This window comes from Poecile atricapillus, chromosome 18 (genome assembly GCF_030490865.1).
Source record: "Poecile atricapillus isolate bPoeAtr1 chromosome 18, bPoeAtr1.hap1, whole genome shotgun sequence".
NCBI lineage: Eukaryota > Metazoa > Chordata > Aves > Passeriformes > Paridae > Poecile > Poecile atricapillus.
This window is the reverse complement of record NC_081266.1, coordinates 5,404,790-5,419,956: the sequence shown is the minus strand read 5'-3', so window position 1 is coordinate 5,419,956 and position 15,167 is coordinate 5,404,790. Positions and strand designations below refer to the sequence as shown.

Genomic DNA, 15,167 nt, shown 5'->3' with positions numbered 1-15,167 from the left:
AATAATCTTCTAGAGCAAAGATGTGCAAGAGAGCAGGATGATACTCATTAATTGCACACACAGGAAGTTAAAATTTATTTCAAATAAAACATCCTTTATTATTACACATATGTGCTTAATCAAAGTAGCAACTCTGTAACTGCATTGAAATTAATATGAAATCTAAAACAATCACAGTTTGTGATTTCTCTGAATGATATATAATCATTCTTCTACAGTGCACATGACACAATCTGAAACCTTACCATTTACTGGAGGGAGAAAGACAGGGCAGGACTAGGATTGGAAGGAAGGGGACAGCAGTGTTATCTGGTGCCCTGAATGCCAGGTTAGCAGTTGCATGTGTCCTGTGGAATAAAGGAATTGACTTCTCTGGCCACCACCTTAGAGCATGCCATAAAAGCTCTTTGCTTCAGATCCAAAACAAGGTCTAGCCCTTGGTTCCTTCCTGCTGCTCTCACAGCTGCAAGCTCCCTTCTGGCCTGACTAAAACCTGTTCATCTTTGGAAGATGGGGTTGTTAGGATCAGGTCTTTGCCCTGTTTGTTGTACAGGGCAGTGCACCGTGTAAATATTGAGATATTGGATCCCCTCTCCTGTCCCATCACCTGCACAGAAGGATGACTGACTGCTCCAAAGGACAGAAACACTGCTTCAGAGCCACCACTTCTGAGCAGTACATGAGACAAAGGAGGAGTTTTGTTCCAGCCAGGCTGGAAGCTAATTCCAGGAAGCCACAGTTCCGAGGAAAAAGGATTTCACTGAATTCTGGCAATAACAGTTGTCCATAAATGAACTAGAGATAAGCTACAAGTCTGTACAGCACTCTAGCACAACTCATGGAACAGAGGAGACCTGCCAAGCAATTTCATTAACAGAAACCTTTCAGAATCAAGGCAGTGTTGAACAGCAGCTGGAGAAGCCAGATTTCCAGCAGGTCCATGCAATTCCCAGGCAGGGACTTGGACAAAGTGCACCGTTTCAAGGAGCTGAGAAGGGGAACAGGGGAAAGGTCTTTGACCAAGGGCAGCCCATCTGGCTTATTAGTGCAGAGAGCAACAAAGCAGAGTTTTTTATGCAACCTTACTTGGTATGAATTAGGGAAAGGGTACAAGATGATATTTCTAGATTCCTTCTCCTCCCTTCTGTTCAATTTCAACTCGCAAGCAAAGCAGTTTTGTTGTTTTTTTTTTTAATTCCTTACCACTGAAGTTCCTCCTACGCATTTTTAAGACTCACAGAACACTGGTGGAAAAGAAAAAAAACCCACAACCAAACCCAGAGCTAAAAGCAGATTTTTGGCATGTGAAGCAGATTCACATCAGTCAGCTCACCTCCACTGCTATTCCAAGGATGGGTTCCAAGGATGGATTCCAAGGATGGATTCCAAGGATGCGTTCCAAGGATGGAGATGCCTGGCTCTCTCTCTCTCTGTGCAAATGCAAACCTCCTCCTTCCTTGGAAGAGCTGCCACAGCCCTCAGGGCACAGTGGTTCAGCAGCACCTTTTCTCTGAGTAACTGGCACCACACTTTTAACAAAGAGCTCTGCCAAAGGCTGGCTGCAGATGGACAGACCTCAGCATTCCTGCAATCCTGTGTGGCTCGTTTTTCCTGCCAGCAACCAATTCCCTGAGAGCTGACTATGAGGATCATTCCAAGGAATCCCTTGGAAGTTACCACCCAAGCCAGCAAAGGGAGTGTTCCTCTTTCTGCACCTCTGAAAAGCGAGGCTGAGGGACACTGGAGCTGGGAATAAAAAGGGTTTGGGCTCCAGTTAAAAGACCCATCCCTGTGTTAGATCCCAAGTCCTTCCCTGTGCCTGCTCTTCTGGGAACTAGAGACAAGCCCTTGTCCTGTGCACAGAGATGAAATGGTAATTTCCTCCTCTCTCCAGTGAAAGGAAAAGGATTAAAATCTGTGTTCCTCCCACTTTAGAAGCAGCCAAGGAATTCTTGTCCTGAGGAAAGAAAGGAGAAGAACCCCAAGCAGCGATAAGAGAGGAAGAAATTGCTTCCCTCTGTGGATTTCACAGCAGGGAAACACGTGCAAAGAGGTATTTTTCTGTTCCTATCCATGAAGTAAAGGACAGAGAAACACAGAAGGAGCTCTTTTGCCTGGGTAACTGAAAGAGCACCTGGGCTGCTTCACACACAGAGCCTGGCACAACTTAAGGGTAGAGCCTACACTGCAGGGACCTTCCTGGGAAGATGAATCAGTATTGAGAGGATGGAGAGCTGCTGGAGCAGAATTTCAGTGCACATGGATGCTGAGATTTGAATTAAGAACTCAAACTTCTGTGCAGAACATCTTGTTTGCACCCTGCCTGTGGAGCTGCCTGGTAAAGCAGGAAGGAGGGAAGAAGAGGCAGAGCAGACCCATTTCTGATATTTCAGTGTGGTGTGAGCTGACTGTAATTGGGGAAACCAACTCAGTTGTGCTGGCTCCAAGGCTTTCCATCATATGTACAGCCTGATTTGTGCTTCTAAAATCACAATGCTCCTCTGGAATTAGGACACTCCTCGCTAAGCCAAGCCTTTCACATCAGTTTCTCATGCAAACCTGGCTTCTCTTCTTTGGAATGTCTATGGAGACACAAGTATCCAAATATCTTTCTCTGGATAGCCTGAGCTAGGAGAACAGAGGCAACAGAAGGTGCATGTTGTTAGGGAAATGTTCCTGGGCAGGGAAGTTCCAGCTGCTAATCCATGTTAGGGGGACTTTACCTGCCTGTTAAAGAAAGAGGGGGGAGCAGAGGTCAAACTGTACGGGGTATCCCTGAGCTGCAAACCACATGAGGGATGAGAGGAACCAAAGATCTGGAAGACACAGACATTTGTATTCTAAAAGATCAGGCCTGGGGATCTGGGGCTCTGGTACCATCCTGGCTTGATGGGCTTGTCTTTGAATCCTTGCATGCAAGGAAGGAGCAAAGGTGGACTGTGGCTCTTTTTGTTTGGCCCTTGTTCCAAAGAAAGGCCCCTCTTGGAAGCTGTGCCAGCTGGAGCAGGTGGATGTTCCTTGCAACAGTTGGGATCAGAGTGGGTGCCAAAGGAGCCTCTTGCTGCAGCACTGAGTTCTGTGCAAAGACAACTCTGCCAATTCAAACTCTGGAGGTTTCCTCTGCTACTGAGAGCAGGCTGCTGGCTCCCTGGTGGGATGTGAAAAGGCAGGGGTGTTCACAGAATGCTAAACAGGGGGGAGGGAACAATATAACTTTCACCTCAGCCCTGCATCAAGTTGCTCTGGCTACTGCAGCTTCCTCTGAGGGGCCCTGCCTCTCCACAGCTGCCAGATGACTGCAAAACAGAACTTTGTTTCACACTGACAGTGATGCAGTGGCAAATCCCCAGGCAAAGAGAATTTGTTAAAGTCTGTAGGCACTTATTCTTCACGAGGAGGATGTTAAGACCTAAAGCCTCCCCTTGGCACGGTGCCACCACAGCCCCAGCTTCTGGTGTGCTCCAGTCCCAGCCTGGACAAGCAGCACATTGTACAAATGGCTGATGGTGGCTCCTCGTGTGGGGAAGAGCTTCACCCTCAAACACCTCACAAAGAGGAGGGTGGGCTCCCCTGATCTTTGCACACAAAGTGTGGAAAAGAATGAGCTGTGAGAGCTGAACAAAACTGGGATTGCTGGGACAAGCCTGCTCCTTATACCCTGTTTCCATTACGGCTCAATTAGGGCTGGCAGCAATGCACAGTCACAGCTAAAAGTCTGCCAGGATGGCAGATGAGTACCAATAAAATTTAGGGGCTTTTAGTGCTGCAACAGGGAATTTTCTTTCACATTAGCTAGATAAGAAAATCACCCCAGGTCCCTCCTCATTCTTCCCCTCTTCCCTTTCCAGTACATGAAACCCCTGACAGCAGATCTTCAGGCACACCTTTCTTAACCCCTAGCTCCAGTTTTCTTTTTGAAAAGCAAGTTGCACAGCATCATCCACATCCTCCACTATGTAAGATGCCTCCAGCAGGCTGGGGTCGAAGCAGAAGTCCCGATGTCCATGGAACACTGCCTCCTCTGGGCGTGCCTCTGTTTTCTTGGGAACGCCGCTGCCACGGTTGTAGACCCCAGTGCACACCAGAATCGACTGACAGCTCTCCACTGAACTGCTGCAGTCATTCCTCAGCTCCAGGGAAACCTCAGCCTGGGGACTGGCTGCCTGTGGGTTCCTCTTCAGCCCAGCCTGGGCCTGGCTCTGCTGAGCTGACTTGAGGTAGCTGTTGTAGAGGTTTGCCCCATAGATGTCAGACATGGGGTTATCCCTGGGTAAGGCCACAGTGTGAAAGAGAAATGAGAAACAAGCCCATGCATCTCTCTCTGGCTCTGGGGGACTGAGATTAACAAGGCAATGAAGGAGGAAGGGCTGTGGGATGGTTGCCAACATCAAGAGGAGCAGCTGGAGTGGGCCACTGAGTCCACCCACCAGTGAGTCCTGCTCAGGCCATGTGCACATTTCAAAGAGGAGACAGCACACCCCAAGCAGCCACAGCAGCTTCAGCCACTACTGGATTATATTCCCTACATTCCCAAAGTGTTTGGCCAGACTGAGCTCACAGTACCACATCTGGGACTTAATTTTGTCTTTCTGTGCACTCTGCATCCTACAGTCCACAGCTTTGCTGTGGAGGACACAAAAAGCTAGCAAGCCTCTGCTCCAGGATGTGAGGCTCCAGAGGCAGCATCAGAATTTTGGTATCAACTTTACAAATATCCAGAGGGAAAAGGAAAATAAGCAAGTAAGAAAAAGAAACAACCCAAACCAAACAATAAAACAAAAAAAAAAAAAAACAAAAAAAAAACCCCACAAAAAAAAATCCTAAACAAACAAACAAAAGAGCAGTCAGTATGCAACTCACTAAGGAAACCAGCAGGAAAAAAATCTCTTACCCAACTGCATAGAGGTGTCGGATGGGAGCCTTCCAGCCCTGCTTCTCTGCCTGCTGTTGGATCAAGTACTGAGCATAGTGGTAGGTGACTGGGCTGGGTTTGCCAATCAAGGCCTCATACTTCAGCTCCCTGCCTGTCACCTTCTTGTAGATGCTCTCCAAGCAGAGAAGGAAAGTGCCATGGCCAAACCTGCACCAGAAAGGAGGTCATCAGCATCCCCAGTAACAGCACTGAAGCAGCAAGCACTTCTTGTTTGTTTTTTTTATTGCCTGTTTTGAAAATTCAAAGCAAAAAACGCTTTGGAAAAACACCACAAGAAAGGTGTGTCCACACACACCTCCACAGGCAGTGGTCTGGCTTTTGCTTCTCCCCAAGTTTTCGCCTTTGTTTCTCATGCAGCTTTCATGTCTCTGCTGCTACATTGTACAATCAAGCTCTTCAAACATTCAAATGCTAAGAAAACGGCAGAAAAAGATCACCTGCACCAGAGGAGTAGGAAATAGGCTAAACCAAATCCCACACATGCTTTTTTCACCTGGGCATCTTGGCTTCAGCCATCCACAGGAGGTCCATGTTGCAGGCAAGGATAGGCAGGTGAGGGTATGGTACATCCTGCAGCTCTGCCCCAGGGTTCCCATTGCTCAGGAGCACATCAGTGATGAGTTGCAGGCTTGTCTCCCACCTCACTGGCTCACCAAAAAGAATCACCCCTGCAAGATTTTTGAGAGCTGTTTGGAAAGTCACAGCTAACAAAACCCCTCCTCTGCTGGGCTGCCCTGGTGAGTACAGCTACCAGTGGAACGTGGCTAGCCAGGGCTCCAGGCTGCACTGGTCCCAGATATTGGCACTCAGCACAGGGAAAAGTTGCTTTTTATCCAGCTTTTTCCAGCAGTGAGGCTTCCTGCTGGTTGTACCCTCTGAATATGCTGCCTGTGGATAGCAGTGAGCTGACAGCACGTCACCAGCTCCCATCCCAGCTGGCCTGCCTTGCTCTTAGCTCTGCCTGCTGCTCATGGTGTAAACACAGGCCACTGCTTACCTTCTATAGTGGGGAAGCCAGTGGTTGGAGGAGGCTGCCAGAAAAAAAAAAAAAAGGCTGGATTAGTAATGCAAAACCTAATGCCATCTCCAAAACAAAACTAAAAATGCCTCCTTTGAACCTGCCAAGGCGGTTCCATAGTAAGGCAGGACAAAGCCACATGAAATCCTGAAGGAATATTTTTTTCTCCCCCTTCCCCCATGCCAGATGGGATTTCACAAATCTTGCACTGCTGTCTCAGAGCTGGAGATGTCAACCAAACCATCCTACCCCTCGCTGCAAGGACCAGCAAAGGAAGGCAGGCGTGAGAAAGGAGAGGGGAGAGTCACTGCCCTTCCTGCAGGAGCCAACACTGGCAGGAGTTGACAAGACAGTGTCAGGCTCTAGCTAAGGAACCTCCCCAGCTGCCCTGTCCCTCTGCTGGGTGCTGGGACCAGCTCTGCCCCAGAACAGAATTTCCTTCTGCTGCAGGAAATTACCAGTTCTTTCGGCCTCCGGCTCAGGTCCACCATGTCTAACAGGGGATATGCCTTCCTCAGGGCCTCTATGGTCACCACGTGCTTGAACCCCAGGCTAGATCAGACCATCAAGGAATGTTGTGGAGATGGGTTTGTTTGGGGGATTTTCTTTGTTTTTTTTTTAATTTTTAAGTGGCTGTTTTAAGTTCCATGCAGAAGACTCTATAGGATTAAGGCTGGCAAGTCCTAGGAACAGGGAAGTGTAATAATGCATAACCTCATGGATTTCAGCCACACAGGGACACCTTCCACTAGACCAGAGACTGCTTAAGACTGTGTGTTTGAGTTTTCCTTCAATTATTGTCAGATTCAGGGGAAAACCTTATCCGTGGGACAGCTGGGAGTGATCTCAAATGAAATCTGCCATGAAAGCATGGGAGGAGCACAACTTCAAAGTGACATGAAGTAAAGCTGACAGAGCGCTCACGGTCACATCCCACCAAGAGAACAGCAAGCACAGGAGAGGCCATGAGCGTGGGAAGCCAAACACTGATCAGGGGAGCCAGGCAGCGAGATGAACAGCCCCTGTCCATAAGGACGGTGCCCCATAAGGTGTGCCCAATGACCTTTGTGTGTCTCCTTGTGCTTCAGAAGCCGGGTGAGTGCCAGGGGCAGGGGCAGGTGCCTGTGGCCGGGATGCCGCAGCTGAAGCATCCCGTGCAGGGCTCACAGAGCACCGTGAGGCACAAAGGATACTCGTAGGCGTTCTCCTCCATGGGTCCCTGCCCGGCCACCAGCATGCACCGCTGGTGGAACTGCCTGAAGAGCTGCAGGGGGCTGTGCGACAGGATCACCTGCTCCGGAGACACCTGCGGGACGGAGGACAGCCCGGCTGGGACCCGCAGGAGGAGGATTTCACCCCCTTCTCCCGGCATGGGAGCCGTCCCTCTCTGAGGCCAAGCCGGGCCCTGGCGGCGCCTCCTCCCGGCCCGGGGATCGCTCGGGCTCCCTCCCGCCGCCGCTGCCCCGTCACCATTACCTGCAGCCCCACGGCCCGGGACACCTCTCGGGCCTTGGCCGCCGGCAGGCAGTTCCCGGCGTTGGTCAGGAACACCACGGGCACCCTCAGCCGCCCGCTGCTGTCCACCAGCCTCTGGAAGGCGCGGCGGGCGGCGGGCACGGGCTGGCTGCCCCTCACCAGCACGCCGTCCACATCGAACAGGAAGCCGAAAGCCGGCGGCTGCAAGGCGAGCGGAGGGCACGGTCAGCCGGGAGCCTGCCCGCCCGCCCCGCGCCCGCCCCGCGCCCCTCCGAGCACGCACCCGGCTGCAGAGCCCGCGGGCGGGCGGGCCCGGGGAGCGCAGCAGCGCCCGCCAGGCCCGCAGCGAGCCGCGCAGCGCCATCCGCCCCGCCACCTCGGGCACACCGCCCTCCCGGACTACAGCTCCCATGCGCCCCTGCGGCATCGGGCACGGCGTTCTCCCGGACTACAGCTCCCATCAGCCCCTACGGCCTCGGGCACGGCGTTCTCCCGGTTTACCGTTCCTATCCGCCCCGCCACCTCAGGCACACCGCCCTCCCGGCCTACAACTCCCATCAGCCCCTACGGCCTCGGGCATGCCGCCCTCCCGGCTTACCGTTCCCATCCGCCCCGCCACCTCGGGCACACCGCCCTCCCGGACTACAGCTCCCATCATCCCCTGCGGCCCGCCCGGCCTACAGCTCCCATCATCCCCTGCGGCCTTGGGCAAGACGCCGCTGCCGGCCTCAGCTCCCGGTGCGGCGGGGCCGGGGCGGGCGCACGGAGGGCGGTGTGAGCCCTGCCGGTCCCCACAGCGGGGCTCCGGGGAATGGTGCTCCCAGGGAAGGGTGCTCCCAGGGAAGGGTGCTCCCAGGGAAGGGTGCTGCCCTTGCTTCGGGGCGAGGCGGGGTTGCGGAGAGCCGGAGAGCAGCAGCGGGGCCGGCGGGACGGGGCTGCGCTGGCCGCGGCTGAGGCGTCCAAATTCACCGGCCAGGAGAGGTTTGGGAAGGAGAAAGGCTTTGAGCCCCTGCAGTCACAGCGGGTTTATCTCAGCCCTTCAGAAAATCAACAGGAGCCGAGCTGCTCCTGTGTGCTAGCTGCGTGCTCAGCCTCATTCTGTGCAAACCCTTTTTCCTACAGATAAATAAGGGTCTCTGAAACTCTGGTCGCTTTTTTTTTTAGCTGAAATCGCGGAGATGAAATAATGTTTGTTTGCTTTCTGACTGCGCTTAGGCTCTCCCGAGTCCCTCGGCAGGGCAGGTTTAACAAGTATGACTTTAGGCATCAATTACACAGTGTAATTGTTTGTTTTTACGCTTCCATTGCCATGAACACCAACCTTAATTTGTTTTTGACCCACTTTAACGCCCAGAGCCCTATTTGCAGAGCTATTAAAGCTCTGAGATATACATTTGTACAGGTGGTTATTCCTCCTCGAGTGCTTTCGCCTTAACTGAATTACCCACCGTTTATTTTTTGTGGTTTCCTCGATTTGCCAGGATCACTTTTAATTTCTCAGAAGTGTTTGCAGCTCATCCTGCTCCGGCAAAATTCATGCTGGCCTTGGAGACATTGCTGAGAATATTTAGCTCCCTGAAGAGCTGGGCTTCAAATATTCAAAGAAGGAAGCCAGGTACAGCTCCTCTCAAGTGTGGCTTTCTCAAACATGTAGAAACCAGAGGCATCCAGCCCTCACCTTCCCTGGCTGTCCATGAAAAATCGAGAGAGACACAAAGACTTTCTGAAATTAATGATGAGCCCAGGAGCCTTGTCTCGAGTGCTTCTCCTCACCCATCCACCAAGACGGTCCCTCCTGGCAGAAGGAAAATGTGATTGATTTGCTGTGATTTTTGCTTAGGGTGTTTGCTAACATAGATTTATGGCCTTTTAATGGTGCAGCCACTTGCAAGTTAGATGGGTTGTTTTGGTTGCTGGTTTCGCTGCCTCTAGACTGAACTGCATTGTAGGGGTCTGTCAGTCCCTTTTATTTTAAGTGTAGGGATATTTCTGCCCCTTTCTTCCCGTTCCCAAGGCTTGCAGAAGAGCTGGGAGAGACATCCAACCTGTTCCCTACTGCAGAGAGGATTTCACTGCTAAAAAATAAAGTTTAGTGTATTAAATATCCACGAGTTTCAGGTGGGGGGGTTGCTGTGGGGTTTGGGGGATTTTTGGTGGGGGGGGATTTGGGGCTGTGGGTTTTGGGGTTGGGGATTTTTTAAGCTGAGAGTTTTGGGGGTGAGGGTTTTAGGGCTGGGAGTTTTGGGGGTGGGAGTTTCAGGATGGGGGTTTTGGGATTGAGGGGATTGGGAGTGAGGGGTTTTGGGATGGGGGTTTTGGGGGTGAAGGTTTGGGGAGTGGGGGTTTTTGTGGGGTGAGGGTTTTGGGAGTGAGGGGTTTTGGGATGGGAGTTTTGGGATTGAGGGGTTTTGGGATTGAGGGGATTGGGAGTGAGGGGTTTTGGGATGGGGGTTTTGGGGGTGAAGGTTTGGGGAGTGGGGGTTTTTGTGGGGTGAGGGTTTTGGGAGTGAGGGGTTTTGGGATGGAGGTTTTGGGATTGAGGGGTTTGGGGAGTGAGGGGTTTGGGGATGGGGGTTTGGGGGCTGAAGGTTTGGGGAGTGGGGGTTTTTTGGGGGGTGAGGGTTTTGGGATGGGGGTTTTGGGAGTGAAGGTTTGGGGAGTGGGAGTTTTGGGAGTGATAGGTTTTGGGATTGGGGGTTTTGGGATCGAGGGGTTTTGGGAGTGAGGGGTTTGGGGATGGGGGTTTGGGGGGTGAAGGTTTGGGGAGTGAGGGGTTTTGGGATGGGTGTTTTGGGGGTGAAGGTTTGGGGAGTGGGAGTTTTGGGAGTGATAGGTTTTGGGATTGGGGGTTTTGGGATTGAGGCTTTTGGGGACTGGGGTTTTTTGGGGGTAAGGTTTTGGGGGACGGGGGTTTTAGGGCTGTTTTGGGGGGGTTTTGGGGCGGAAGGCTTTGGGAGAGAGGGTTTTATCCGCTGCATCCCTGCGGGAGGCGCTCCTGCTCCACGGCTGGGGGGCTCCGGGCACGGGGGATGCGGCTGGGGATGCGGGGTCTGGCCGGAGGGAGGGAAGGGAACGCCTTGTTCTGCTCCCAGAGGGACTCCGGGGGTATCCGCGGCTGGAGAGGCGTCCCCAAAGTGTGCGTGAGCTTTATCCCTGCGGGCTGCCAGGGCTGCCGTGTTTGTTTTTCCAAGGAAGGCTGTCCAACAGCGCTTATTTTTATACCGAAACGGGGGGACTTTGCCAGCGGCCGGGCACAGGAGCCTGCAGTGGCTGCTGAGCCCCAGGGCTCCCAGCACCCGCGGGCAGGCAGGATTTAGCCAATCATCCCTGTGCTGAATGCTCGGCTGTGTCTTTTCCCTTCAAAGGTTGGGGAATTTCTCTGTGACTCTGCTCGGAGCTTCCCATTCGGGGTGTCTTGGAGCTCGTCATCTCCTCCAGGGGCACATCTGGCAACAGCTGTACCCCAAATTCCCCTGGGGATCGTCTGTCTGCCCTTCTCACACCACCCACAGGCGACTCCTTCTCTCCCTGTCCACGCTGCTCTTGGATGAGTCTCCCATTCCCTTTCATAGCTAGAAAGACAAGCAAAGCAGGCATTGCCCACAGCCTTCCCCCTATGTAAACTTTGCAGCTCTGTTTTCCCTGGGCTCACAGCCCTGTCATCACTCCCCCTCCTCTTCCTGACCTTCTCACACCCCCTCCTCGAAAGCAGCCCTACTTTCCGTCTCTTTCCCTGCTGCAGAGGCTCTAATGGCCTGAACCAGCCCTCCCCCTGCAGTTTATCTCTCCTCTTCCCATGCTGCAGCCTGCTCATGGAATGATGGACAAGCTAAAGGTTGAGAAAATACAGTAAAATGCCTTTCTTATCCTGTAATGAACAAGGGGGAGGACACAACCTGATAAAAATGACAAGCCAGGAGAATTGAGAGCCAGACCCTTCACCTGCCTGTCCCTCAGTGCCCAGAAAACGCTTGATAGACCTGCTGTGATTGCAACTGCTGCAAGCCTGGAAAGAAAGGAATTAAGGACTGAGACAATTAGAGCTACAGGTTTCTGACCAAAGAAATGTCCTTCTGCTGCCTGTGAAGAGGCTGATTCAGAGACTTCCATAGGAAGACAACATGAAGCAGGCTGATCATTTGGAGCTGGTGGAAAATGCATCTGCAGCCCCGTGTTTTATGGCCAGAGGGCTTTGCTTAGCATCTGGCACCTGCATAGTCCCACTGCAGTGATGGAGGCTCACATGACAGATAGATCCAGCTGCTTGCTTGGGCCTGTCTCTGTCTCCAGCCACTTACTTTGCTCCTCTGTTTTTACTGGCATGGTTTTTGACAGCAACCACTAGTGCTGGATCAGCCATTTCCTGGCAGTGAGTGACCAGGAGGCAAACATTTCATCCTCTAAATTGCCCCAAAGGCAGGCTAAGAAGCTCTGCGGCAAACACTTGTCCTGCAAACAAAGCTCCATCCACCTCCCATTTAAACAAATTGAACCTGAAGAGGCCACAGGGAGTGACAGATGGGGGAGATAACAGGAATAAGGCTTTAGGTATTGCTATGTGTCTTGGTTTGAAAAGACAGGTGTCTGCTAAGGAAGGCAGGAACCTCCCTTGAAATGGGAAAAATGTGAAACTTCTCCTCCCCGCTCCTTCTGAATTATTGCAGTCTTGAAATCAAGAGGCTCTCAGGCAAAGATATGGAGATGGGAATAACAGTTCTTTACTAGGAAAATTAAAATAAAAATGTAGTAGTACAAAACAACCCACTGATACAGTCAGGGTACAACCTGACACCCTGTTGGGCAGGCTGTTGGTAACAGTCCCATTCAATGGTGGCTGCAGCTCTCCTGCAGTGACAGATGTGGTTCTGCTGAAGCACAGATCCTGTAGAAGGGTGCAGTTCTCCTCTGAAGCTCCAGTGCTGCAGATGGCTCCTGTTTTCCTCTGGGATCCAGTGCACAAAGGCTGCTGGGCTGTTCCAAATCTCAGATTATATCCAGGCAGGAATGCTTGGTTCCTGTCCCTGGGTGGAGCATCTCCCAATGGATGATGGAATTTTATCAGTCCTGCAGTGGGATTCAATGGCCCAGGAACAGCAGATTTCCCCTGGAGGGAGGATGGGTGGTGGGAGAGATAAAGAACAGTGCCCCAGCTGGTTTTAACAGCTGGTGATAGAACACATCCTTCTGGTTCCATCTTGCATTGCCACCCAAGGCATTATGGCTGCTTGAAATAACCCTAATTGCAACTTCCATGAATTTTCTACTCTCCTTCCTTGCTCCTGAGTCTGGATGGAGACTGAAGCAGGCCATCACTGAGATGGTACAGAACTGTAGTGCAAGGAGAGGCAGCACAAGCTAATCCTGTCAGGTGCTCTGTGGATCCACACACGGCCCTGAGCTGGATGCAGCTCCTCTGGGGCTTGGAGAAGTGAGAACAGGGGACTCAACACTGTGTTAGCTCCACAGATCAGGCTGCCCTTTGCTGGGAAGGCATTCCAGACTCCCTGATCACTCCAGGCTGAGTGATGTGAGACATCCTCCTCCAATGCACGCTCCAGATTAAAACCTCCCATCAAATCCATGTATCTCCTGCTCTTTTTAACAGGGAGCCAAAAAAAAAGAAAAAAAAAAAATAACCCCACAATTAAGACAGGTCTAAAAAATTAATTATAGACTATGTTCTGAAAGAGACAAGCAAGAGAGCATAATATGTGGTGTATTTGCCAATAAATGTGAGCAGGGAGCCAAGGTACTGGGGAAAAGGGAATAGACTGGCAGCAAAACCCTTGGAATATTGCTGCTAAAAGCCAAGTCTCAGTGAAGCCCTGCAGCCAAATTTACCCAAAGCTTGAATGGAACTGAATGAAATCTTTTATAACTGCTGTGGTCCAGCTTAAATTCCTCCTTTTTTGCACACCTGGAGTTGGAGAGGTGAGGATGCAGCCTGATCTTCTCAATTTGTACCTTTCTCCCAGCTAAAGTGTGCCACAAGGAAGAGCAGATCCCCAGCAGCAAGGCAGGCTGTCCTTCCCTCTGTCACACTCACTAAGACCCTAAATATGCCAGAGGACTTTTGGGAAGCCCCAGGCACCACACATGGCAATGCCCTGTGCAAGGAGGGATCCAAGGAAGGCCACACCTTTGGAGTCAGGCCCCTCTGTGTGGTTCAGGTTCACATTTAAACCCACAGAGATGATCAGGATGGAAGAATTTCTGCCCTTTGCCCAACCCTAAGGTGGACACTTCCATCAGAAGTGGAGCCACTAAGCTAGTCCCAAATGCACACACAGTCCTGTAGAGTCAAGGTTCACCTTTTTGAGGGCTGCATCAGACCTGTGCCATTTTAAACCCTTGTGATTTCTGCATCAGACCTGACTCTGCTGTAATCCTGGACAGCATCAGGCACTGGTGGCTCCAGACACTTGGCCCCATCACAGGACAGTTGTGAAATAAGTAAATGGCCATGTGCACAGCAGGCTTTTCCTAGGAAAGCAAGAACAAGCTGGACACAGCAGGTAAACTGGCTCCAGCAAGCACTTGGCAAATGGAAGACCTATCCCTGCAATTACTGCAGGTAATGAAGAGGAAGGAGGACTACAGGTGACCAAAAAGTGGTTCAGGACCTCAAGAGACCGCATGCAGGAAGAGCTGAAAGCTTTCTGCTGTGGTGGAAAAGAAAGGGGCACGGGTCAACCTGTGTGTTGAGGAGCTCAGCTCCTCCCACAATGGCTCTGTAATGATTAGCTTCACCTTGGCAGCAAAGAGGCTTATTTAAGGGAGAATCAACTCATGGCAAATAAAGGTCTTCATCCATCTACATATAGCAAAGCTGAAAGATCAGGTTGCTGAGAGAGACAGGGCTTTGGGTCACTGGTTAGCAGACTTTCTGCTGGTTTGCAATGGTTCTCCTCAACTCATTACAAGTAAGGCACTTCCCAAGTCAGCATTTAGTACCTGGCCATGACCAAAACCTACCCTGGGGACTTTAGTCTGAGCTCTGCATGCACCACCCATGCAGGAGGAGGGAGGGTGGCTCTGCTCTGGCTACTCCTCCAGGATAAAACTCCTTCCCAAGGAAGGAATCAAGGCAAAAAAAGCACCAGGGTGCTTCAGAGGAAGACGTTGTGTGACTGGGCTCTCGCTTTTCCATTTCTGTGGTTTGTGTTGCTGCCTTCTGCAATGCACACACCTGTGGTTTGTTGTGGTTTTATTTGTGTTCTGTGACAGGGTTTTGTAGTGGGTTTGGTTTAGTTGGGTTTTGTTTTCTTGAGATGAAGTTGCAGCCTGTGAACTGTGGGTAATTTAACGCAGGGCACACAGGCTGCACAGCTTGATCCACTTCTGTAATAAGTGTGCTTGCCTCCTGCTAAGGTGTTCCAACCAAGGTCAGTGGAAATAAACACTATGGCCAGGCAGCTTGAGACAATTAACAGAGAGCATAAAGAGAGCCAATTGGGCTGGAGAGATTAGGAAACAACAGCCTTTGCAAGTCTGTGGTTCAGAGGAGGGAGATGTCTTTAGGTAGGAACTTTTGTCAATTCTCCCTTGACTGATGCAAACCAGCATGATTGTACTGAAGTCAGGGAAAGATGCTCTTTGATCCTGGCTGCATGCTTGGCATGTGTGTGCTGAAGGATTTTTCTAAATTTATTTAGCAACCTTAGATGAAGGTTTTTTTTTTGTTTTTTTTTTTTTTTTTTTTTTTTTTTTTTTTAGTCTCCCTGCAACTAGTTCTCCTCC

General features: G+C 51.2%; 1 protein-coding gene across 1 annotated transcript; it reads right to left on the bottom strand.

Annotated features, from left to right (window-relative positions):
• Positions 1-73: 73 nt before the first annotated feature.
• Positions 74-7,840, bottom strand: HDHD5 (haloacid dehalogenase like hydrolase domain containing 5). Its single transcript, XM_058852946.1, has 8 exons — positions 7,711-7,840; positions 7,428-7,628; positions 7,145-7,257; positions 6,410-6,503; positions 5,931-5,964; positions 5,427-5,601; positions 4,892-5,080; positions 74-4,266 (listed from the first exon to the last, which is right to left on the bottom strand). The coding sequence occupies exons 1-8, from the start codon at positions 7,837-7,839 to the stop codon at positions 3,897-3,899; spliced, it is 1,305 nt and encodes a 434-aa protein (XP_058708929.1). The 5' UTR covers position 7,840; the 3' UTR covers positions 74-3,896.
• Between the last annotated feature and the right edge of the window lie 7,327 nt (positions 7,841-15,167).